At 34.9% G+C, this 27,142-nt stretch overlaps 3 protein-coding genes across 4 annotated transcripts; 2 read left to right on the forward strand and 1 right to left on the reverse strand.

Annotated features, from left to right (window-relative positions):
• Nucleotides 1-2,476: 2,476 nt before the first annotated feature.
• On the reverse strand, nt 2,477-12,093 carry LOC109041964 (uncharacterized). Its single transcript, XM_019058492.2, is given in 8 exon segments — nt 2,477-5,743; nt 6,582-6,766; nt 6,992-7,332; nt 7,911-8,294; nt 8,973-9,257; nt 10,104-10,358; nt 11,162-11,674; nt 11,677-12,093. Coding segments are annotated over 8 exon segments (2,211 nt in total). The 5' UTR covers nt 11,809-12,093; the 3' UTR covers nt 2,477-5,627.
• Nucleotides 12,094-12,403: 310 nt separating this feature from the next.
• On the forward strand, nt 12,404-18,182 carry Blos1 (biogenesis of lysosome-related organelles complex 1 subunit 1). The gene is made up of 6 exons (XM_019058495.2): nt 12,404-12,689; nt 13,378-13,472; nt 13,860-13,932; nt 14,662-14,879; nt 16,535-16,631; nt 17,181-18,182. The coding sequence occupies exons 2-5, from the start codon at nt 13,412-13,414 to the stop codon at nt 16,543-16,545; spliced, it is 363 nt and encodes a 120-aa protein (XP_018914040.1). The 5' UTR covers nt 12,404-12,689; nt 13,378-13,411; the 3' UTR covers nt 16,546-16,631; nt 17,181-18,182.
• A 1,390-nt stretch (nt 18,183-19,572) lies between these two features.
• Nucleotides 19,573-26,904, forward strand: Arf1 (ADP-ribosylation factor 1). Of its 2 annotated transcripts, none has more exons than XM_019058490.2 (5): nt 19,573-19,723; nt 20,406-20,573; nt 22,544-22,653; nt 24,230-24,355; nt 25,576-26,904. In XM_019058490.2, exons 2-5 carry the CDS (start codon nt 20,426-20,428, stop codon nt 25,738-25,740), a joined length of 549 nt encoding a protein of 182 aa, XP_018914035.1. In that variant the 5' UTR covers nt 19,573-19,723; nt 20,406-20,425; the 3' UTR covers nt 25,741-26,904. The 2 variants fall into 2 exon arrangements, with proteins under 2 accessions (XP_018914035.1, XP_018914036.1); XM_019058491.2 differs by lacking the exon at nt 19,573-19,723 and adding an exon at nt 19,887-20,045.
• Nucleotides 26,905-27,142: the final 238 nt, after the last annotated feature.

Consider the following 27,142-nt stretch of genomic DNA (forward strand, 5'->3'; position numbering starts at 1 on the left):
GCACTCGACATTAGCTGAGGGCGCTTTGTTTGTTTCTTTCGCAACTTGACTTAATCTAAGCGTTGCCTCTCGTGCCGATGAAGTGGACTTTTACTGATTTTCATCGCGACATAGTCAATTTTCCGAATAATGCATTGATTGATGGAATTTATAACAACATTGCCGTCCTAAAATGTGGGGTACGCCACTAACTTCTCTGATCTAGGAACGACGAAAGCAGCAAAGTTGTTTCATGGTCACTTCGAGAAAAAATATCGAGCTCGCATCTCAACAGATTTGTATTTTTTTTCGCGGAAGCGTTAGAAAAATAAGGCCAATCAGCTAATAATAAGTAATTCAACCTAAGGTTAATAATTAAGAGTCCGGTGCGGCAGGGCCTTAGCTTTGTAGAAAATATGTCCGACGTTACTGATTGCTTCGGATCGGAACACGAGTGGCTATATAGATCATTAAAAATTTTGAATAGGTCGACGCCCAAGCAACTATAGATAACGATAGATGGCGACCAAGCAACAGCCAGGCGATAAAGTGTATGCTAAACGTTACTAATTACGAATGCTGGGACTTAGTGAGTTTTTGGACTACTGCTCTCTTTTTGAGCCGTAGTATCTAGATTTATTTTGTGAGGAAAGCTCCGCACTTTTGATGGATGCCTGCCATTCCTAATATATTAGAGCGCCTTCAGTCTCGTATGATGCTGTGCAAAACCTCTGGCTGGTGTGAAATAGTTGCTTCAAGCGCCGTGGCACACTGCGGCGCGGCAGGCGGGCAGCCAGCGCGTAACGCGCATTGGCGCCTACAAACCTAACTGGGATACTTCACGCGTTGCGCAATGCGTGAAGTATCCCAGTTAGGTTTGTAGGCGCCAGTACGTCGCCGCTCCGCTTTATGTTAGGCTCTAATATTTAATCTGGCGGAGTCAGCGTAATTCAACTCATGACTTTGAAATGTTTGCACACTCTGTATGGGTTATTCTCATTTTAATTGATGAAAAAAATATGTTTTAAAGGAAAATATAATGTGTGTTTTGTAAATATTAAGGTGGTTCCGTATCTAACTAAATGATTTCCGAAGCACACGAACTTCTACACAACTTCTTACAGCCTTTTATAATCGATGGCGAAAAAGCAACAGCCAGGCGATAAAGTGTAAAGCCCGGCGATAGGAACTATAGCACGGCTGCATAATTTTTTATCGCTTCGTATAGCCCGGCCGTATGATTTTCTCCGCATTCTACAGCCAGCTATATGATTTTCTGTAGCTTTCTTTAGCTGGCTATAAAAATTCCTATGGTATTTTGAAACGCAGCTCTTATCGCCAATTTTTACCAGGGCCGACAGGGACCATCTGCGGGCTGATTATTGAAATTGATAGACAAAGCAATAGACAAAGAAGACGTAAGGAGTATGGAGCGATCCTATAGGTGGAAGCGGGTGGGTCCAATGGACAATGGAGGTAGGTAATAGACTAGCTAACGGCAACCCACGAGAGGTCCTGTAGTTATAGTACATCATTTTCCCCTTGGTCTCTAACAACCACCCAAATCAGCCAATAGGATCGCTCCATGTTCCCTATGTCTTCTTTGTCTATCAATTTCAATAATCAGCCCGCTGACTAATATTATTTTTCCTCCCTTAAAAATCCCATATGGAAAAAGAAAAATAATTGGTTTTCATACACAGAAATAAAGAAATGCTAACAAGCATCTTGAACTATTGCTATAGAGATACCTACCGTGGGTGACCGCACAGAGCGATTTTTCAGGAGAGTGAAAAATCCCTCCCAACTTCCTTCCATTTTACAATACAAACATAAAACTTGGTGGAAATATCAGGAATAGGATACTTGTTGAGTCTCTTTACATGCTTTGCAAACTAATGTTAGCAGTACCTAGCAAATTACGGCAGCAGTATGAAGCTACGTGTTTTAGGGACTAAGGACTGATACCCAGAATAAAGATACGCGCTTTTGGCATCAGCGATTAAAACTTGTTCCTTCCTCCACTTCTAACCACGATAATACGGTTAAGCGGTAAGTATGACATGATAAATCAATAGATTTCGAGTTTTTGGAGTTTCAAGGTGTGATGCGCCTTCATTTTAGCACATATGTGATCTTTGAGCCTCGTCCGCTTTGGCACTCGGGTCCATTTATGTAATACCTACTTATATTTTTTGGGCTCTGGAGCCTGTGCAGTTAATTTTGAGGAAATTTATTCACAACTTGGGATTTCAGATTGTATTAAAAATCTTGTGAAAAAGGATTATTCTACAAAACAAGAAAGTTTTTTGAATCTACAGCAATTAATGTGAAAAATTCTATGAATATTTACCAATTTTTTATAAGAGGATGACTTGGAAAATTTTCTGCGGCTCTCTTAATAGGTGCTCCCTTTGTGGGAATCTATTATAGGTGTGTACCTAAAACAAAGAACTGGTTGCAGCGAGTGTCCTTCATAAAAATGAGTGAAAGCTGATTGTTAATGAAAAAGTATAAAATTTATTTAAAAAATAATGTTTACATAAAAACTATGCGTAGGAAAAACATGACACACCCTCAATTTACTTGTAAAAAAATAAAAACTTTTATGAAATATTTTGAATATTTCAAGAATTTCAGTTAACTTTACTTAAATGACTTTAATGTGTAAATTCGGTGCAAAAACAGGAAAAATAAGTACAGAAACCACATTTTCCTGGAATGTTTCATGTTTTTATGAGGAATAAGACAGGCATGATAAGGGTAAAAAGGCACATCGTTTAGGAGGAAATGGTGCCCAAAACTTTTAAGTATCCTAGAATATTATTCTTCCTCTTGAGTTACAATTTTTTTTTTCAGGAATAAAATTGCGAGTTAATACAGGGGTTTGACAAAATACAGTCGGCAAATTTTTAGCATGTTCCTTCCACACATTTTGTACTTTCCATCCATCCATCCATGCACCATTGGCACACACAAGCAAGCATACAATTAAAATACACAAGTACAAAGTCCAGTCCACCCTTAAAACTTAAAGTTCATTCTGTACAAATTTTAACATTATGAATACAAAGGGCAGTTATTGGCAGCCATAAAAATACAAAAAAGAGCATCTAGATTGAAAATGTTTCATGTTTCATGCTTCGTGTATGAATGTTTTACCGTAGATGTTGATTGTGAGGGGGAAATCAATTAAATGAAAGTTAATAATGAGCCAGTAGACTTCACTCAAAGAAAGTAAAATGAAATCTAAAATCTTTCAAAGCAATTAAAAATTTAGGTACAATAAATTACCTAAGAACTACCTATTTACCAATTTTTAACTTTGTTATTCAATAGGGAAATAAATAAAAAAAAACCTTTCACCTATGTTATTGAGATTTGAAGATTAATTTTTTCCCAGTTATCCACGCAACATTTCATTTATTCTTCTTTCCACTAATAAGATAGGGGAATAATTAGTAAGCGAGAATTGATTTAGTGATAAGACATGACAAAGTTGTGAAGTTTGACTAGATCAACACGGGTCTGAGTGAAAAGCAAGAAAATGAAATACATAAATGGATTCAGAAAAAAAAATGAGAAAAAAAAACATAAATTAATAAATGATGATAATAATCAAAAGAGACAGTAAAACTATTGTTGAGTAGTGTTTTAGAAATTTAGGTTAGTGTTGTGCAGCGCTCTTTCAGGCTATGCACAAGCTGCATGACAAAAAAAACATAAAATTCTAGGACTCATTAATTACAGTTTACATACCATAGACTGGCTGATTACATGCTCGTCTTTGGCAAAAGTACTTTCATGGATTCTATATAAAAAAATTGATTAAAGATTTGAGGAAGGACACATAAAATAATCAAAAAACAAAATTGCAATTAGAATTTTTGTTTCAGATCAAGTTGAATGTTTAACTGCCGAAAGTAATTGAAAGAATAGCGGTCCTAATTTTCAATAAAAAATATGTTTCATAAAAATCCTAAAAGTGGACAAATTTCCAAAAATACATAGTTTTCTACTTTACATTACAGTTAAATCTGATTGAAAGGCACACACAGGATAACACTTCGTTAAAATCTTAATTGTTCAGAGGAAATAAAAACAATGGTGGAGGTTTATTGTTCACTTGCATTAATTATAAAATGAACTCTTAAATTTCACACTCACCCTCTTTGCACTCTTATGATAAACAAGATGAGAGGAAATTATGTAAAATAAACCACATGCAACAGAGCATATCCACCGATTGCATTAAAAATAATGAGCACAAACAGGAATGATTGAGGATGGCTATAGATTAATCAATCTAAGATTCAACTTAAAAGTTACGGTACAGTCTTTTGGTCAACAGAGTAGGAAGACATTGCCTGCTTTTTGTCATGAACATACTATTTACATCGAGTAAAAGAGAGAGGTAATTTGCTTTAACTATCTATACACTTTACAAACAAACCAAGACCTCGCAGTCTTTAATTTTTGAGTGATGATTATACATAAATTGAATGATATTGTAAAATCCGTACCGGATCTCTGCCAAGCCAGTCGTAAATACCATTTTTTTGATGTCTCTCTTCGAAAAAGACAATCACAGAGACTAATCCGTTCTACAACATTTTTTCTTCCTGCACCTCTACCATGGAATTGAGTTTTGAGTGCATATCAAGGATGTCACCGAGATTTGGAATTAATGTGGCGGAAATTTGATAATAGTAGTATACAATCATCACATGTAACCGCATTGTAGGTTCCGAAATTAGGCAGGAGCACATAATACCTAGCAGAGGTAATTTGACAGGGAATCTTTCTCTTAGGCTGTAAAATTTCATTCTATATAAATCTTGCAGAGACACCCTTAAATTTTGAACTCAGATTGTTAATAACGCAAGAAAATAAAATTAAGATCTGACTTAAAGAAGGAAAGTTCCAATTCCAAATAATAATACTGAATGACTTGAAAAAGGGTACTTTGTTGCATTTGAACAATGTTCTCATTAGAATGTTACAGAGAAATGACTTGTCTATGCTGTAGTGGCAAAAACCGGGGTCACAAGTAGGGCAGATGTCAGAGATTAATCTTCTTATGTGTCAAAAGCATAACAAATTTTGCGACAACTAAATTGGCAAAGGTGCAATACATTTAATTGACGCAATACTTTCCTTAAAAAAAAAAGAGGACGAAAAAAAAACAGCTTTATAAAACTTTAAATCCTTCCAATGCCTGAGTAGTTTATAATCAGCATTTTCTCATATTGTGCCAAACAATGCGTACCTGATATGATCATTACATATGGCAAGTACATTTTGTTCTGATAATTCCGACCTACTGAAGAGTCGCTATGAGTTTGTAATATTTTCAGGAAACTTCAGGAAAACAATTTTAAAAAATGATGAGTGAAAAGGAACTTCACCTTCTTAGAGCATCTTGCAGCCTTTTTTTGGACCTTACAGCAAAAATGAGGATATTCCTCAGACGATAAAGTTTTCCCAAATATAATAATTTGATTCAAATTAGGTCTTCTTGGATGAAACTTGAAAAATCACATTATGGCTACTTGCGAGGTAGAGAAATGTTTTTACAAATTTGTTAAAATAATGAAGAACAATAGGCAAGTTTGTGACCTTGGCTGAATAAAAGCTTGGCAGCAAATTTACAACCTCGTTTCCGGTTTAGACCTGAAGTGTGGATGATTCAGCCTCAACGGCCTTAGTTGAGACACTGTATGTGAGGCGTCAGATTCGTTTTCATCCACTGAGTCCACATCACCTGTAATCATAAATAAAGCACAAAATGAGGAGAATGTTAGAAAAACGAAATGACAAACACATTTCTTCGGATACAATAAGAAAGAAAGAGAATTAATAATGATAAGAAAAATTCTAGCAATGAATATTTTCCCCTGTTTCTTATGAGAACTTCAGCTAATTTAGAGTCTCCATAGCTTTGGCAGGAAAAAGTTTCCTGTATTTTCCAGGCTTTTCCTGACAAAAAGGATCACAATTCCCTCACTTTTCAGATGATGCTTGGCTCACACAGAACTGAGATGGATCATTTTTGGACAGAAATATGTGAACCTTTCAACTTCAATTAAGTTAGTAGAATTGCAATCCTTATCAAAACTTAATCCTCTGTTCACTTATGAAAGTACAACACAGGACATTGACCCTTGAACCAGACTGAGATTCAGTGTGATTGTGTGGACAGAATGTTTTCCCCGATTTCAAGTTCCAAAATTTTCCTTTCCGGTCTTTTCTATAGAGTTCCCTGATTTTCCTGAACTGATGAAATTCCCTAGCAATTTTCAGCTTACTAGACCTATTGACAACCTGTAATTTGTTTCGAGAAAATTTTTGAAACTGAAGTGAAGTAGCTGGAGTTGCCTTTAAAAAAAAAGAAAAGTAAAATGAAACTCAACACTTCTCACCTGTACTTGATTCTCTTGTTTTCTGAAAAATTGAGCTAACTCATTTACAAACGATTACATACAAACCTGAATTGACAAATGAAAAAAAACACCATGGCTTAGAGTTTCTGAGAGGAGGAGGGAAAGTTCGTTTCGAAAAAAGAAGTAGCTATTTTGCCAGCTAATTCAGATGAAACTTACCATCACTGGAATTAGTAGAGGCTACGAAGTGCTCCGCTCGGACTACTTTTCTAGAACGACTAGGTCTTCGACAATACTTGAATTGTCTTGGAAGTGTGTAGGACCTCGGTAGGGACATTTGAGAGTCCAAGTCAGATGGTGCTTGGTATTTCATCAAGACTAGCAGCTGGTCTTCCTCACAAAACCTGTGATCAAAATCATTACACAAATTAAAAGATTGACAGAACCAATAAATAAGGTGTAAAGATTAAGTTCATGAACTTAATAATACTCATGAACAATAGAGCTCATGAATAATAGAAAGTGACACTGTGTAATTTTGAGTTTTGAATAGGGTAGATTAGAAATTCCAACAGCTTTTCCTCGGGACTATTATGGTTCAACATAACATGTACAGTTAAAATATTTACCTGTAAATAGGTGCAGTATCTGCATTGTTCCAATCGTAATACTGAAAACCAACATCCTCTCTTGAGCTGTTAAGGTAGTGAGGAGCCAGCAAAATTTCTGAAGTGTTGGTGCGGTGAGCAGCTGGATGTGGCGGCTGCTTCCCTCGAGGAGGAGGCGGGGGTGGAGGCTCTGGAGCATTTGCCGTTGTCCTACTCCGAGGCCGCTGATGAAGTTTCCCTTGCTTGATTTCCTCCTCTATCACTCGCAACTCCGCTAGCTGCTTTTGTTTCTTCTCTTGTAGTTTCTGCTGGATATTCACTCGAGAGCCGACGCTGCTCCCTTCATTTTCACTAGATCCACCCTACAACCAAAACAGATAGAATAATCAGTCTTTACTTATGGGGAGGAGATTTAATACTGGAAGGCACAGAGTTCTACAAAAACTATGTACATTAGAAATACAGTAAACATTAGACTATCAAAACTTACGCCACAGTTGGCTGATTCAGATGATGAAAAGTTCAGATAGTCCGCAGATCATCCCTAGCGGGGCTAATTTCAACATCCTCCAGTGGTGAACAAGATGCGAGAAAATTTAGCAAAAACTGTAAAAGTGTGTGCTCTGTGTTCTATTCATGATATTTATGCTATAAATATTTACAAATACTTTACCTGTTTTTTGTGCCTTATCAATTAGAGAGCCAAGAGAAGGAATAAGGAAAGGCATGTAGTACGAACCGAGACAACGAGGTTTTACTTTTTATTGCATTTAATATGATTATGAATACAAGCACAGTCCACACTTGAGCTTTTGAAGTGTGTTCTATGAACCCTAAAATAGGCGCCACATATTCTTCATGATTCATCTTGCACAATGTGAAAATTAGCCGAAAAAAGGAACAAACTTTTAGCAAAAACGGGAAAGGTTAAGACTGTTACCTGATGGCTGTGAGTATTTGGTAAAGGTCTGCACCAGAAAGGTACACTGTCATAGCCATTGCGATGATTTGCAACACCATTAGATACAGTATTGCCATTATGATTGTTTGCATTTGGCCCCACTGATGGTGGTGGTATGAAAGATGTAGGTTTCTTTTTCTTCCTCTTCTGCATGGCTGCCATATACGGGTTCGTAAATCTGCAGTTGAAAACGCCAGGAATGCCTCCATGATGGTGAGAGTTTGCTGGAGCGGCACCATGATACCGATATTTGTTAACATGCGAATGTTGTTGAGATGCAGAGGTGTCTGTATCTGTTGGTGCTGTGTTCATTCCGTTTGATCCATTGTAAATTCCACTAAAACTATGACGCCTGATTAAATCCTGCAATGATATTAAGAGAAATTTAAAACAGGTTTGATAGTTGATCTTAAATGTGAACTACAAAGGAAAAAAGCACATGAATTTTACAATACATATGGTGAAACATGTTTAGGTGTTACATTGAAGAGTAAGGATGTGCATACATTCCAGTTAACATTTTTGGTGTTCTTTGAGAGAATATAATAAATTCTGTTCAATTCAATGTGACCTTACACAGAGAAAGAGAGAGAGAGAGAGAGAGATCTTGGTCTCTAAAAGCAAATTTTCAGGAGGGTGATTTTCATAAAGTTCGGTCAAGAAATCAGAGTTCAAAACTTGAAGTTTCAATACTTTCAGTTACTTGTTCAGTTAACTATTAAAAACAAAAATGCAAGAGGAAATTGGGCGGTGTAAACTGTAGTTACTTTAGCCAATTTTGTTTAATTTGTCCATATGAGGATGCCAGATGCCTGTTCCCATGGATCATATCAAGGTTAATACTTTTCTTATCTCCAAATTGACTTTTAATTGGAATATTTTCTGAGCATGATCTTTTCTCTGAGTTATTAAGAAAAATTCTAGCCTTGGATATATTGACTATTTTGCCATTTCAATCTAGAAAATAACAATTTTAGATTTTCAAGAGCAATTTAGCGGTTAAACCACTGCACTCAAGTGAAAACTGAAAGTGGAACTTACTTTACTTCCAAGCGATAAGTCATTGCAGCGAGAGGATCCAGGTTGTAGCCTAGCTGTGGAGTTGTTGCTACTGTTTGTATTCATCCTACCACCAGATTCGTATTTTAGACGTCTGACATGGAAAAATCGGTAGTACAGAGCCATGAAGACGAGTCCAGAGAAAAATAGGAACATGACTAACAGAGGAAGCTTATAACGATACCAAGGAGGGTTGACAGAGACCGCAACCCACCAGACAAACATTAATAGAGCATTTTCAAGCCCCATAACTATGTAGAACATGAGCTGTGAACAAAGGAACAGAAAAATTATGAGAACATCAGACAAATAATTAATTTTAATTGAGGAGTACTTTTTTTGCTTCATTGATGTGGTAAGCAGCTATATCTGCATGACTATGTCTACTTGTCTAGCATGATTTTGTTTTTCATCTTGTCACAATTTTAGATTACTTACTTGAGTGGAACATTGACTTTAAAAATAACTCATTTCCTTTGAAATACTCTCAAAACCCTACATAACTAGCCAAAAATAAATACTTCCAAAAGATTTACAAGTTTTTACACTTTTACATGCACAGATTTATTGCATCTCAATCAAATAAGCATACATCAGTATGCATATGGTGCTTTGCAATAAAAAATTCATATTTCTTTGAACATACCAAACTATTTCAAATCTGCACCTGGTGAGACTGGATGATTTACCCGAAAATTCAAATTTTTTTGACCATCCACATCATGTGCCAACTTAAGCATGAATGCATGATTGTGCAACGATAGAGCAGAGGCTTTTATGTCAAATGAAACATTTTACATTTTTCCCCTCCAATTTATGACATTCAGCTTACCGCCAATTTCAATCAACGTCTCTCAGTTTTAAGCAAAATTCACAAGCATTCCCCCTTGAAAACAGAAAAACAAAAAATAACCTTCAACCCAAAAATTTGAATTTTTTGCTGCTAAGATGCAAATTTTAGCACAGGGTTCTCCCATGTTTTATTCCATGCTTGCTGGAGCTCTCCCACTTAAGCAACTGGCACGAGACTGGGCTGGTTGCATGGTCAGGACATTTCTGTACCCTTGGTTTACCGAAATTAGAGGAAAATTAAAACGAAAAATAAATTCTTACCATTTTTTCACGATGATTGACCTCCAGCAAATTTATGTAAGCAAAAGTAAAGACATATGCTATGATGGCAAAGAGAGCAGCTTTTCTTCCACGGGATATATTTTCTCCATGAAAAACATTCTTCGGAGAAATCAACCACAAAAACATGCAGACCCAATGGAGAAAAATGACTAAGAAGACGCCCTGTCCATATACTGAGGCGTACGAGGTGAGTGATATTATTCTAGCGCACACAGTTCCAAAACGCCAAAAAAACTGTAACAAAACAGAAAAGGAATTGATCAAACCTGGATATAGATTTTGTATGAAACAAAGGAAAAACCCCAATGTTTGACATCAACTGATGAGATGTTATTTAAAGCGACGTTCGTCAAAAAATATACAGAAATGCACTCAGATTTTGCTTGGCCAAAAAAAATGAGACGAGTTACACTACTAAGAAAAATAATTAATGTATGGTGCCAATAAAGACGCATACCTATCCAAGTATTGGTAAGTTAATTTGGTTACACTATAAATAGAGGATAAGATTACAGCTTAAACTCAATCGGGCTGATCAAGCTTCCATGTTTTCCCTAAAAGTTTAACTGAACTTTAGAGACTAAACGACCTGAATTTAGGAATCGATATGTGAAGAAAGAAAAAAGGTGAGACTGTTCAGAGCCATTTAAGTAATCTCTTTCACCAGATGTCAAGTGATTAGGGCTCTGTTCCTCTTCCCTATTCTCTGATCCTTGAGGTAATAGTAAGTATCACATTTTTCTTTACCTGATGTTTCATACACATTCGTTATGCATGTTTGAATTGATGTGATGATACTTCTTTGCATAATTTCTATCAAGAAATTTATGTTGGTGAAAGGCTACCTTTTATGGGTTTCATGGTCAAATAATTAGGTATTTACTTTCCACATAATATTTGCTAGGTAAGTACAATTGTTAAATCATATTTTGTCCCTATTCTTGTTAAGTCATTTAATTTGGAAAATTTAAGGGGCTGATAAATTAAACTGGTATGTAAAAATGTAAGGAAATGTTTGAAGATTCAACTTTACTTACTTGAAATATTACGCCTAACCAGGTCAAAACCAGCCGATGAACATTTTGCATTCGGACATTCTTACTGAAGGAGGCTAATGCCCAACAGACACTGAAGAGTGATAGAGAAACAGAGACTGTATTCAAATCGTTGAATTCTTTAGAGGATGAATCTTGCCACAGCAGGTAAAACTGTATCAGGAGCATTGGTGCAGATTCGCAGAAAGCATGCAGCAATCGCAGCATGCATAGATCACGAACTTCATACTTGACAAATCGCAAATCAACAGGGATAAATAACTTGAAATAGCGCCATAATATACCACATTGAATGGTGTGCAGGATGATAATGGACCACAATTGAAATCGTTTGAAGAGGAATGATCTTCGCATCTTTCCATCCGTACTATACTTTTCGAGGCTTTTGTCTTGAGCCTCCACTGTATGTAAGTACCATCTTAAGGAAACAGCTTGCTCCACAATTAGTGACAGAAAGACGAAGGACATTGTGGCTATGAACCATTTAATTTCTCCTCTGACGCAGAGAGAGCATATCCCATGACGACATCGAAAACAATATCACAGAAGTAAGCTGCCAAAGATATAATGTTGAAGAGCACATCACACAGAGGCAAGAACTCTTTTTGAGTTAAATCTAAGAAACTCATCGTTGAATATTTTCATTTTGTATTAAACTTTTGAGATAAACTTTAACAAGGCTGATCACAATCATTTCTGAGCAAGGGTTTGCGAAGAGTAAAGTTCATGGATATGCACTTATAACAACGAAAATCACAATTTTCAATACTGCACATGATGGAAAATAAGATTAACACTCTGTAACACGACTATTCTAAGAAAAGTATTAAATTTCACAATAAAATATTGGATTCTTCTCTCAGGAATGCGGTAATGCGGTTTAGGTATTGTTTGTGTTGTGTCGTGTGGAAGTGGAACGAGTTAAACGCGTGTTTTCCGCTAGGAGCGCAAGTGTCGATCCAGGTGCAAACTCATTGTAAATTAAAAACACACCAAAACCAAAACATTGTAAATTCAATTAATCTGCATGATTTTGGTTTAATATTGTAATGAAAATAATATTTCATTTAAAAAATTAATTTCATATTTAATCTTCATTAAAAATGTTGCCCATAACAGCCTAATTCTGCAACATTTTGAGAAGAAAATACGCCAAGCATGTAATTTTGAGTTAGTGTAATAGCAGACCTGATGATTACGTCAAATTTGCAGGTTATGAATTTTTTTATCATTTGTTTACAAATTGTTTCTGACTTTGAAGTCTGTACTTGTTAAAGAGGTTTGCGTCGATTTGATTATAGTTTCGAGCCTTTTAGCTCCAGTTAGCTTCTATCATATTCTGGAATTAATAACTTGATCCAAGAGGTTAACTCAACTATTGTCATCCTCACCAGTGGATCTGTATCACTGATTATCGCTTAGTGCTTCGCATATTCATCTTAGACCTGGAGTTGGTTTGACCCTAAATTGATCGTCCATCTTCTATTGAAACTTTTCCAAATTGTTAAACGTGAGTTCTAATTTTGGTTCATTATAACGTACGCAATCACAAATGATCAAGATACATGATCGCTGAAGGGTGGTACCTACGTGCAAGTGGGGTGTTCTACTTCAACTTCTTCAATATCACGGAATAAGAATGTACTGTTAAATATAGAAGCTTACCAAATTTGACGAATTTCCAACGATTCTAATACCTGTTAAATGGTAATCTCTCTCCAAGGCAAGAAAACTTTCGAATCAATGCCCGATTATTGAAACTATGTCAGAACAACAAGATAAGACGTAGCCTTATCTTAATCATGCAATTTCAATGTCTTATCAGACTGCTGTAAACTTAAAGGATCTGTAAAGGATCCAAGTAATTTTGAAACTTCAAAAATGTATTTCTCAAAATAGCAAAAATTGCACTTATGCGCCTTGTCTTCCAAGCCCCTTGAATGTAGTCTAACTTAATAAACTGTTTGGAAAACTGAATAGATTTTACAATGACATAAGCTGTCTCTTGCACAAAAGATCTTTGTAGAACAGAAGAGTGGTTTCCAGAATTGCAAAAGTGGTGATTATTTCTGTCTCTTCCAGGTGTAACTCCTGTTTGATGTTTTCCTCCTTTATTCTAAGTTACTTTTGTTTGGTAAAATTTTGCGTACATTTCTCTGTCATAAATATTCATCAAATTTGATAATCTTGTTTTTTAGGCTAATCATTGAATAATCTATACTGAAAGGAACTATGTTATCCAGTCTTCTAAAGGAGCATCAAGCAAAACAAGCGGTTCGGAAATCAAATCAAGGTCAGTAATACATTCTTTGCCTTAATAATTTAATGCTGGAGATAATGTCCATTGCAATTGTCACTAAATTTTTTTTAGAGCAGAAAATTTAAATTTAAGGTTATCTAACCAGATGATATTTGGAAATTTCCATTTCACAAACTTTTTTTTCAGTTGTTTACTTAAGCCTGTTTCAGAGGCTACTGTGCTGTCATCCATGCTGAAATAGTGAAGATTGATTAACTTGAATATGACTCATTAAAAAAAATCAGAAATCAATCTAAAATGAAATACAAGACTGAAAAACGATTTAAAATTTGAATTTACATACCTGCACCATCAAATATATCATGTGTTCTGCCAGTAAACCTCTTATCTAGTGATTTTTTTTTTTTTTTTAATTTACAGAAGCCAAGCGGAAAGAAGCAATTGAGTCTGCCAACAATCTTACTCAAGCCCTTGTAGATCATCTGAATGTGGGGTAAGCTGAATTTGGGTTGATAAGTTCAAGACAAGAAGTCTTCTTCGGTTAAAAGTTATATGAAGTCTCTTAATTAAGAAAATTTGGAAAGATCACTGTGTGGTCAGCGTGTTTAGCAACGTGAAAAATCGGTAAAGTCAGGGAAAATGAGGAAGATGAAATTGGTCAAGAAGTCAGGGAGTGTGAGGGAGAGAAAATATGTAACTGGGAAAGTAATGAACTCCCTTGCAAGATTGTTATTTTTTACCCAACTTCACAGCGCTTTAATACTGAGCCGTGCAATATTCGCTTCTGATAATAATTCAAAACTAATTCTAAAGCTCTTCAATGCAGCACAGGTAACAATAAAATAGTTTATTTGTTCGTTTGTATTAGAACCTGTTAAATTACTTTTTGAACTATTCTCACCTATGAGAGCAAAGGCACTTTAGGATTCATTTGAAAATAATCTTTTCCCTTATAATGAACACTGATTTGAAGCTTCTAAATGTCACCATCAACTCTTTTTTCACACTCTCCTTTCCACACGTAAAAAAAAAGGGGGGGGGATGATTTTTCTCTGTTGGGATCAATCATCTTAATGAACCAAAGGTAACTGTTATTTTAGAAATCTATGCATTTTTTCATTCAACTTTACAATCTTGCCTACCATGTATTGTCCAAATGTTCTCAGATAGTAATTTTTCGTAAGTCATAATGTTTCCATTTTGTCACTCTTCTTTTTTTCAGTGTTGCACAAGCATATTTGAATCAAAAGCGACTGGATGCAGAAGCAAAGTTACTCCATCAAAGTGCCCTTACTTTTGCTAAGCAGACTCAACAATGGCTCTCCCTTGTTGATAATTTTAATGGAGCTCTCAAAGAAATAGGAGATGTCGAAAACTGGGCAAAGAGTATGGAAAATGACCTGAAAACCATTTCCAGTGCGCTTGAATATGCTTATAAAGGTATTTATCTAATGCGCGTTTCTTTTTCATGTACTTCTTAATTTAAGAAGTCCCTGTTGTAACTAGCTAGTATGTGAAAGTCAATGCAAAACTGCTGCAACTTAAATTTCGATTGAATGACCAAAATTTTTCATTAATGTTTTGCCTTTGAAACAGAGCCCAAGAATAACTTTCATTAAATTTGTGTTAATTCTATTCAGAGATTTTGAAAGTTTCCGAAAAGTTTCAAAAAAATAATATCCAAAAAATGCTTAGTTTTTTTTTTTAGTTGCAGCGTGAATTAAAGGTAATGCACATAAAGGTGTTACTTCAGGCGTTGTGTGGTGCTTTTGAGGTTTACACTGGAAAACTTAGCAAATGAACAACAAACTTAAAGCAACTGGGTGTAAACTTTGGGCTAAAAAGTGTTATAATCGCTGTTCTATAGAGTATTTTTCGTTTTTCACCATAGTTTGCTATTTTGCTTGGATTTTTCTAGCATGGGGAGGGGGGGATGTGTCAAAACATAAAAAATTTGTTGGGAAAATGATAGGAAAAGTTTTCATAATGTTGAGATAAGGAATTCTAAAGCTGGAAAAATCCTTAAACGCTCATGACTTAAATGAACTAATTCAATTTTTAAGAGTCAAATAAAATACAAGCTCAGTGCAGTCATGATTTCTAAGACGTAGAGAAAGCAGAAAGTACCAGGATATGTTAGCTTAAACAATAACTAGGAAAGTTAAGGAATTAGCACTAAAAACGAGGTACCTATTCTCTGCCTAAAACTTGTGTTGAAGAAGGTGTTAAAATAGTGCTGGGTCCACACAATCTGGCTTTGATTTCCTCACAAAATAGTGTGAACCCAGCACTATCGTACCACCTTGTTACGTACAGTTCAGGCCATGATGCTTAGTGGTTTTTTTTTTCTCTTTGGTTAAACATTGATGGTCCATATTGACTTGGTCTCATGATTAAACTGAAGATATATAAGTTGGATTCCCCCCCCCCCCCTCCCCAAATATGAAGAGAAAGCTTTTTTTTTAAAGAGAATCTGTTAAAAAAAATTAGAGAAAAATTTAGGTTTTCCTCTGGAGTCAGTAAAAATCAGGTAATGAACAAAAAAAAAAATTATTCCTTAACTGAATGTACAATGCAGGTTTCTTTATTATGATTCATCATAGCAAAAAACATATATTGTGCATTCAGTAAAGCAAATTATTGGAGCTGAAGTGCTAATCATATTGAAAGAGCATTGAAAATTTAGCTGCATGCCAGTTGTGGAAACTTCTTCTGTTTAATTCCTACACTTGAACTAGCAACTGTTTGATGATCTTGGAAAGGGCTTCAAGAGAAAAAAAAGAGAGTTCAAAAAGACGTTTTGAAATATTACAATATCCCTGCGACCCAGTTAAAAAAAAGAGAAAAAATATTAAACACAAGGGTAAATTAGGAGAAAATGCTGTTCTGTCTAGTTTTATTTTCTGCTCTACTGGTCTGAAATAAAGTCGTAGTTGTAGTTTTAAAGTTGTAGCTTTACTTTGAATAGTTCCATTTTTAATTATTCCTTCTTTTTTTGAAGCCTCTCTCCAAATGTAGTTCTTACTCATTGTGTATTCGAGATTTCTCATTTTTCTACAGTTGTTTTTATTTATTGTAATTCTTTTCTTTTGCAGAATATCAATGACTGTTCTGGTTCATCAAACCATCAAAAATGTTTTCTCAGCCATGAAATGTACCAGATGCCTCTTCTAGATCCACCATCATATCATAATGGACCACTAGATAAGGTACGAATTTCAGCATTCTGATACATGTTTCTTAACCAAAATTTTACGTAAAACACGATGCACACAACGAAAATTACCGAAATTAACTCCTTACGAAGATATTTAATGATTCTTAATGCGTGAATTCAAACCACCCGCTCATGAAAACTCAATGCTCTACGTGATTCACATCGCCCGCTAAACGTTATCATGACAGTCTCTGCGATATAAAAATCTGGCAACCTCAATCTTGACGCTTTGGCTCAGTTATAGCAAATTGCTAATAGTTTGAACAACACATGATGGAAATGAACATTGCTCGATTGAGAAGCTTGCTGAAACCGTTGTAGTGGGCGATTTGACTCACGTAGAGTTTTGAGTTTCTTGTGAGCGGGCAGTTCAAATTCCTCGTAACCAATGTGAAACAAAAACGTTAATATCTTCGTTAGGAGTTGGTTTCCGTAATTTTCGTTGTGTGAATCGTTTTCTACGTGAAATTCTGGTTAAGAAACATGTATCAGATCGCTTAAATTCATACCTTGTCTAGTGGTCCATTATTATTCTAGGTATCATGAACTTCCGTTCAGACCATGATCCCCTTTACTTAGTGTTCTTTTTCATGTGCGTCTCATACCTCTCAAGAGTAAAGTAACTTGTAGAGTGAAAGATTGTGAATCATGCCTGTTTTCTTTCTTTATCTTTAACAATCCTTGTATGATAGGTTTTTAATCAATTTAGAATTTTCTGGAGTCTTATGTCATTCACAAATCACAGCTAACATTATGTAATGGAATACAAAACACAGAAATGTCCACAGGCTACAAGAGTTTAGTGCCGGAGAGTTTTCCTAAGAGAGTGATCTTTTTCAAGCTAAATTGAACCAACAAAAGAATTTAACTGAGACCAATCTCCTCTACTCCAAAAAATAAGCTACGTGGAGTATAGTCAATTTTTGTCCAAGTAGAAAAAAAAAGGTACATCATAATTCAACAAATCTGGGCCCCTAATATTGTGGATTTAAATTATCAACAGCCTCCTCTCAAAACCATGTCTTTTAAATCGTAAACTTCATTTCAGTTAGGTTTGAAATTTTTTAGTGCCGAACTGTTTGCAAAGCACTCCTTTAAATATTGGCGTCAAGATCTGAACTTAGATTTTTTTGGGGGATGACCCATTCCCAGAATATTTTCTCAAATTTTTTTAAAAAATGGCTCTTTAAAAGGCAGGCCAATTTAAAACGTGGGAAGGCCTGGAATTCTCTGCATCCCTGGTTGTCTTGTTTAAATATCTCTGATTTTTCGATCTCCAAAAAATTTTACTCTCAATTTTTTAGGAGGTCTGGAAATTTTACAGATAAGACAGTAATTTACTCTGACAATATGTTTAAAAACACGACTGTCATGTGTTGAAAATCCTGAACAGTAGATCTGTCACCAAGATCAGTAGGTTGAGCATTGGATTTAATTGTTCATGTCTTATGTATTTTGTTGCTAGTTTTTAGTTTGTTTAAACAAGTGTTAATTCTTTTTAAAATATATTTTTTACTTTTCGTTCATCAGGTCTTTTATGTTTGTTTTCAATAAACTTATCAAACAACCCAAAACCTTTCAGTGTAAAATGTAGGTAGGTACATCAACTTGGGCACCTGGAAAGTTCTTGAATGTTTGATTATTGAATTTTTTTATTTTGTAGATTGTTCAGTTCATAGTTAAAGTTTGAAAAATGCATAAGTACCTCAGATTGCAGAGCCCTAAGTCTTCAATCGTATTTTATATATTTATAGGAAAATTTACCAATAGTTTTTTATAAAAAAAATTCCCTCACACTGTAAAAACTACTCAAAATATGTAGGTACCTAGAAAGGGAACACTCAGGTTTGTTTTCCTGAAAGAAATGAAAACTTAATTGGAGTTTTGAGCGTTGCAATTAAGGTACACATTTTTCCCATCCAGCCATCAATAATTATATTTAAGAACAAATTTTCCTTATCATCATTTTGATCTAACTGAAAGTAATAAAACTAGATACCTACTTTAGTCTAATTTGCAGATTATCAGGAACAATTATTTTCTCAGGAACAGAATTCAGCTTGTTGTTCCTTGCTCATGTCAGATCAGTTCTGTGGGCAGAAGCATTTAAAATAATATGATCCAGCTTCTGTCCTCATATTCTCAATAAACTCAACATACTTTACATACTGAAGCGACATTTGGTCAGTATCTTTATCTCATCCATGTAAAGAAAAATTTCCTTTCACTTCTAACAGCATTTTCATGACTAAAAATTAGATGGATTTTGCAGGTTTTTAAAGCAGAAGCTCATTCAGTTCATGTGACTTCTTTGGATGCCATTTTTATTCAAAAACTCAGAACTCCTGTCAAAGTATAGAATACTTCTTGAGGATAGCATTTTGAACATCCAACACACTATTAGAGAGTGGTTGTGAAAGTCTCTTGAAAGTTTTTTCGGAAAAAATTCTGAAAGTAAGTATCAGATAAAAGGGAAAGGAAAGAGATTTTACTTTGGCTGCCTCTGTAGATTTTAAATTGAAATTCGAGAAAAAAAGGAAGCAAAAACAGCATCAAAAAAAAAAAAAAAAAAAAAGCACCAACAATGTCATGCAATGAGAACATTGTTCCTGGTAAAAGGCACAGCCTAATAGCATATTGGTTTTTATTTTTTGTTTATGATTTTAATGGAAAAAAATCGAGACAGTTTGAGTTGAAACATTAACCGGATTTTCGTAAGGAGATTTTCGGGGATTTTCTTGGGCCTCCTCCGTCAAGGTCCACAAATATTAATCGAAAGATCCTTTATTTTACTTAATTTTCAACCGGAGGAAATTGCCGGCTAAAATTTGAATTCGAAAAAGGTTCTCTTCACGCATTAGTGCCCGGCGATTGGTCATTTTTTGATCACGTGAACTGAAAACCTCCAATCACAGCCTGTAATTTCCAATACGTGGCATACGACATGACGACAACGGTGAATCACAATCAACATCTTCCCGCATCCGCCATTCTGGCAGTGGTAGACTATTTTTGTTGAAAAATCACATACTGAATTTTTTAGAGTGTCGTTTTTACGCAAAATAAGGTAATCTTTTTGTAATGCTCCGAAGTATTAACTTCAAAGTTACTATCCTTAACTCTTAAATATCTCTATTTGCAGTTTTAATCGCCTATTTTCTTGTTCGGCGTCGTGTTGGGAGGAGTCCTTGAATGTGGCATCAAACCTCTACCTCAGGCTATATTATCTTCTGACGCTTGGATAATCGTGTTTTGTTCACTACGTTTACTCTTCGATAATGTTTAATTCTTGTTAAATCTCCGTAAAAGTTTATAACTAACTCTCGGCCCTCTCTACTTTTGCTTTAACCCATTTTAATTGTGTCATTTTGATTGGAATTTCGAATCTGGTACTTACAATATTACTTAACCAAGTTCAATTTTTATTTCTTTCCTTGATGAAACCCCCCGTGCTGTTGCCATCATACGTCTACATTCGGCGCTTTATCATCATATTTTAGTGGCCTGTCCAACTTCTTAGCTTTCGTTTTGAGTCGGTCAGTTTCAGTTCTTCTGACAGAGGTGTATGATCTTTTCACTAAGTACCTGAAAACTCCATTGTTGTTTTCCCAGTGAAGCCAATGCTCTCTCTTTTCCTGATAGCCAACATCAGAACAGCTTTCATTTTAATCTCTACCCTATCATGAGTTTTTCCCCCTGTATCTGTTGCTCATCACCCTAATTTCAATTAATTTTCTTGCCTCTTTTAGGATTTTTATCAACCGTCAACATGGGGAATATGTTTGCAAATCTTTTCAAAGGCCTTTTTGGCAAGAAAGAAATGAGGATACTCATGGTCGGATTAGACGCCGCTGGTAAAACAACAATCCTCTACAAGCTTAAATTAGGAGAAATTGTCACAACTATTCCTACAATTGGTAAGATAATTTTGATCTTTATAAATTTAACTGTACCTCTAATTAGTATCAACATCTAAATTCTGATCAAGCATTTGGTACGATCTTGTAAGCTCGCTAGCCTTCAGCGACAGAAATAGTTAAAACTGCAATGATTATTCTGAGTAGTGTTAGGATTAAAATGAATCTTTCAGACCCTCAGTTCTTTCTTTTTGTAAGAGTTATCTCCGGAAGTTGGCATAACCTAGAATTCTTCGTCTTATTTGAGCTGAGTTGAATCTGAAGTCTGAATTTTTGTTTTATTTTATTTCAATATGTTATGAAGGTTTTCTCTGAGCATATGGTATTGACAGTAGCTTCCCAGTTTTCTGAACAAAACTCTGTAAGTATATCATGTTGGTGCCTTGATTTCTTGCCCTGCAAAGCTACATACAAAGCAATGCTATAGCCAACTCATCGTGATATCATATGCTTGTCTTTCTGCAACTATTCTTGTGGTATTAAGCGAGTTTTGGTTACCTCGTGCATCTGTTCAGTGTAGAAAAGAAGTATGTCTTATAGCTAGGTAACAAGACTAGCTAGGTACAGCTAGGTATAGCTGCTACAGACTTGGTTTACGGTCGCAGGATTAGAACTTGAATAGAATCAAAGTTTTCTCTGTCATAAATAATTCTCCTATAAGGAGACTAACCCTTCAAAAACTCAGAATTTAGCTGATGCAAGATATTAGTGACAGTGGTATGATAGTAACCTCTGTTCCTTCTACTAGTAGGCTTCAAGTTTCTATCAACTAATTCCAATGCAGGTTTTAAGTGTTAGGAGAGATTTTGAAAATTTTATGAGGAAACTATTATTTCATACCATGTATGCAAGCAGTCCTCCAGGGTTGATCCGAACTTCAGTCGGCCTGATCAGAGGTTCAAAATACTCTGATGAATGAGCAGCTGCCTAGTCTTGTGCTTTAAATTAGAATTTAGGATGAAACTGAAGTCAGCCAACAACACAAGTTTCGTGTGTGTGTTGTAGCAACACAAATAGACACTCGCTTACTTTGGACCATCGTGTACTAAAGACCTTTTAGTACATCTGTGCATAACAATAGCAGCATTGTTGCTCTTAGTTCCTTCATTAGATTGTTGCAGAGCAGCTACTTGCCTAGAAAAGTGAATTAATGCCTACTTATCTGAAGGAAGTCATTTTTTTTTTTTTTTTTTTTTTTTGTTAAATTTTTATGAACAACAAGTTGATCATCACAGTAAGGCATGAATTTCGTTTCGGAATAAATTTCTGTCCTGTACTCTCAAGCACCCACATTGAAGCACATTCATAGATTGCACAGAATTTATCTGTCTTTTATAATAAGTTGATGTGATGTCTTATCACTTAAAACTCTCTGACACCATCTTACTGTGATGCTTTATGTCAGCCGATAAATAAAATTTGCCCTGATATTGAAAGTTTTCAGTTTTCTAAGCAGTAAAAAATTCTTATTGGGGAATTTCCTGTCATTGATTAAAATCTTAATCCAATCAGGCATTTAATTTGAAGGTAAAATTTATGTGAAATAATTTCAAGTTCTTTCAGAGCAATCCAAAAGATTCTTGCACGTAGTTTTATAATTAGAATAAACAGTGACTAGTTTATTTAGTTTGGACTGTATTACATAAGCTTCAGTTACATTTTGACAAGGCAGAGACTATATTTTATTCTTTCTTCTCGTCTCCATAATGCCACGGCTCATCATGTATGTTTCCTCCAAAAATATATCATTGGACAGTTACATGGCCACCGGACCGAATAGAATTTTTCAATATAATCATAGCTGCTGTATATAAACCAAAACAACAAAGACCAATTCACTTATGTTCATCAACACTCAGGAAGGCATCAAAGATCCCATTTGACTTTTGAATCTTGAGAAAAGTTCTTTATCTCTAGTTTATGTGCCCATTGCTATACTCATTACATCATGATTTCTCTCTGTTCCACAGGTTTTAACGTAGAGACTGTCGAATACAAAAATATCAGTTTCACCGTGTGGGATGTGGGTGGTCAGGACAAAATTAGGCCCTTATGGCGGCACTATTTCCAAAACACACAGGTGAGAAGCTCTTTCTCATGGTTTTCATTACTTAGTTTGCTTACAATTCTTGAAAATTGCTTCAGAGATATTTAATCATGAAAAAAAAGGAATATCAAAAATAATCAATGTTCTGATCCACCTCTACCAATCTTACCCCAAATCTGGTAGCCTAGTTGAGGGATTTGAGTCATATTCTTAAGGAGTATAATATGTAAGTAGGGATAGCTCTCTCTCTCTCTCTCTCGTTGCAATTTCATTACAGAATTTATCTGATTTACTTTCAATACAATTCTCTTTCGAGTCAACCTCCTGTTTCTTGCTCTCTCTGTGAAGCCAACATGTGTGGATCCATGCTGCAAAACTTGAAATGTTGAACTGAAGTAATTTAAAAATGAAATGAAAATGTTCTTGTTGCAAATTTTTCCAAGAGCAAGAAAAGTTTTTCTTATAGAAAGTGGCTTTTGAACTGCAATAAGCGCATCGGAAAAATTCAAAAAACACAACAAACCTATATACTCAACAGCTTCTTTCTCCTGCTTTTAAAATTAAGTTTCATAGAGTTAAGTAGAGGTATTTTAGTCATTTGTTTTTGTGTAAGGAACATGTCACCCTATTAGTTTTGCAAAGAGTTGTGAAACCAGTGCGATCCATCTGTTTGAAATCATGTCTCTATTTGAGTATACTTCTTGAAGCAGGAAACTATGAAATGCACAAAAATTTTCAGCATAGCGTGAAGTAGGAAGTGAATTGCAGGCTTTTTTGATAGGCTCATCGTGATTTTTAATCCTGTTCCCCTCAAAACGCAACTATTCCTATCTTTCTTATGACAGTTTACAATATAGACCAATTCCCTCGTAACTCAGAAAAATCTATATAAGTTTGTTACCTGGATTTTTGAGTGACTGAATTACTGATCGCTTATTCTGAAAACCTCAAAATGTACCTCTCCAAGATGAGCTGTATGCTAACAAATTTTTCAGGCTATGAATTAATCCATGGTTTCCGGGAGCCTGGAAAACAGGGAGAGTCCGGGAATTCGCGCCAATATAAAAAAATAATGGAATTCTTGGTTGAAGTCAGGGAATTACTGCCACATGTGCTAATCACTAAAATTTTTAAACTGTTTACCATTTCTGGTTATTTTCAAGGCTTGTTTTCTTCTGACCAGCCTCTGAATGCCTTTTTCCATAATCTGATCTCCAAACAAGAAAGTTGCGTCTCAAGTTGAGTGAAAGTCAGCCTTTCTTTAAAAAAAAAAAAAAAAGGAAAAGAAAGAAAATTCTTATATGGAACTGTTCGAAGGTCAGGGAAAGTGGTGCGAAGTCAGGGATTAGAAAATTGTGGAGTCACGAAAAAAGCATAAAAAGCAGGGAAAGTCAGGGAATTTGAAGATTTGGAAATTACGGCAACCCTGAATTCTGATTAGCAAAATATCTTCCAAGAATTATCTCCAGGGACTAATAATTATGAATGATATTGTTTTGGAAAAATCTGTAAGATTGCGGTGGAGATTCACCGCAAGTCTGCTGTTTTTTGCCTGGATTTATATCCCACACTTTGAGTATCATTTCTAAAATAACTTTTTGTTTTGCAGGGACTGGTATTTGTTGTTGATAGCAACGACAGAGAACGAATTGGTGAAGCAAGAGAAGAGTTAATGAGAATGTTAGCAGAGGACGAACTAAGAGACGCAGTGCTTCTTATCTTTGCGAACAAGCAAGTAAGTAGTCTCTTAATTTTTTCTTTTTATCTGTACAGTATAGTCTTGATTATCTGCGATAATTGGGAGGGAAGACACTACAAATCATTAATAATCATGGATGATCCAAAACTATGCGATATGGCTGGGGCTAAAAGACAAAATTTGCAAGACTGTATTTGAAATTAATTGTGTAAACGCTTATTGTTAAGTATTAGAAAAAGAACCCAATTATTGGCTAAGAATAAATGTAGTATTTATTGTCACCTGTTGAACAAAGAATGGAAACATCATTTGTGAAAGAAACTTCTGGTAGAAGTTTCGAACATTGATTTGCAAAGAGAAAAGAAGGCTGCTTAAATTGACAGTGCATACTGGCAATCACAGATAAACAAGACTCTACTACTGTATTTTATGTTCTCATGACGGTGGGTTCTTTTTTTATGATCTTTAATATCAGGGAGACAGAAAATCCAAGGGTCAGTAAAACCTGGAAATTCAGGGAGTAGGGGAAGATAATTTTCCTAGACATTCTGAAATCACTTATTTTCCAAAGAAGTTTTGTTTCCTTCTGTAGAATACCGCCTTAATATTTCTGTAATTTTCTCTGAAAAACATTTTATTTTTTTCCCCAAATTTACTAATACTATTCTTCAGTAAGTCCTCGCCTCGTGAAATCTAATGTTTGATTGATCTGTTGGAAAGAAGAAGAGAGAATAATCTAAAATGAAATGAAAAGGAAACGCAAAAGATATCGACTAAAGGAGGAAAAACATCAGGAAGATAGAAAAGGATTAAATATTCCAATTGGTTTTTTGTAGCTTTGTAGTTCCTCCTCTTTCAAAGAATGCTTCGCCTGTAATTAAATGGGTAAATACTTGAACACACTATCTAGGGTTTCTGAGAGAACTCTTAGATAGTAAAAAAGGTACCTGTTACAGATAGATGCATCCAAGATACTTTAAATCGGTAAATACTTGAACACACTATCTGGGGTTTCTGAGAGAACTCTTAGATAGTAAAAAAGGTATCTGTTACAGATAGATGCATCCAAGATACTATACTCATTTCAACGTAGGCCTTACGATGTCTTTAACTCCTTGTCATTTGCCACAAACAATTTGTTCCACACCTACATCAACTCAAGATTAACTTTGGCTGGGTAAAGTTTAGGTAGGAGACTTTATCTGCGATTTTCAATTTTAATGTATGGATCTAAATTATTTTTTTGTCTGTTTTAGGATCTACCTAATGCAATGAACGCTGCAGAAATAACTGACAAATTGGGTTTACATTCTCTACGTAATCGTAATTGGTATATTCAAGCAACGTGTGCTACTAGTGGTGATGGATTATATGAAGGTTTGGACTGGCTATCTAATCAGTTAAAAAATGCAAACCGTTAGTAAATATTTTCAAAAAACTATGTTCTTGTTTCTTTTTTGTATTGATTTTTTAATTTTTTTTTATTCTAATTCTAACTTCGGTTCTTGTTTATTCTTTTTTGTATCTTATTTTTTTAAATGTCCTCTCCTCGGAGAAGCCTTGTTTGCGATTAGACACATTTTAGTGAATAATTGTATAATTTCCAATTTTATTTTACTCTGTAATTAGATATTTGTCTATTTTTTAATTTATCAATTTATTTCATTTCAATTGTTTTATTCCCCCCCCCCCTTTTTTTTCTTTTCAAATTTCATTATTGTATGAAAGTTGTAAATTGAAATTATATTATTTATCATTATTACAGTTGCTGGGAGTCTCTTATATGTTACATTTTCTGTTATTTTATGCTAAGTTTGATCGTGAACAAGGTTTTTACAAGACATTGTGAATAAACAAGATGAGGTATTCAAAGGCTGTTACTATGAATGCAACTTACGTTCCCCTGCCAGATCTCTTAAGTGCAGTCTAAACTTACGATTAAATATTTACCTCAGTTGTCATGAAATGCTACTTTCCTAGGCCTTTGAATACAAACTCTCCTTCTGCCCTCTTTTTTTTTACTTTCGAGTTATTTAATGAAAAATTGTGTATTTTCTGTGAGAAAAGTAGTTATTTGACTGCTGAGTTCTGCGCCTGTAGAACTGTCTCTCGACCCTCTTGGATTTAGAATAAACCTGAATATTTTGGAATCTGAAATCTCATCATTCGATTTATTCCATTTTCTATGTATTCCATAAGAATGACTAGTTTCGTAAAAGATTGTTACTTTTGACAGAAATTCAAATTATTTAGGTGATCTGCGTAACAAAGTAAAATAATGGAGCACTTATTCAATTTATTTTTGTAGACGACATTAGAAATTGTGTGCTGCCATACTTCAAAATTTTCACCTACAACATGTAAATAACTTAAAGATCGCAAGACAATGCATGCAAGCATCAAACGTTTGTGAAAGTAATTTTAAAATAAATTAAGTTTAAATGTTAATTTATTTATTCTTGCATGCACCTTTACATATTTGATGTGCATGCAGGAATAAACTGAATGTATTTAAAATCAACATGATCGATGTAACGAATCTTATGTTAGATTTTGTATTTATTTAATATATTATTCGTCATGAATATTTTTTTCCTACTGGTATTTATTTTTATTCTTTTTATCAGAGCATATTACCTCCAAATTCTAATAAGCTTATTGGGAAATGCCTCCTCTGAAAGTCATTACTGGCTAAGTCTGAATTTATCTTCTAATCTTAAGGCAAGATTATCACATTTAAATCATGGAAATTTTTTAGTGATGGTGCGGGGACACATTGCAGGGAAACCTATTGTTATTTATTGATGATAAAACTATGAAAAT

This window comes from Bemisia tabaci, chromosome 3 (genome assembly GCF_918797505.1).
Source record: "Bemisia tabaci chromosome 3, PGI_BMITA_v3".
Taxonomy (NCBI): domain Eukaryota; kingdom Metazoa; phylum Arthropoda; class Insecta; order Hemiptera; family Aleyrodidae; genus Bemisia; species Bemisia tabaci.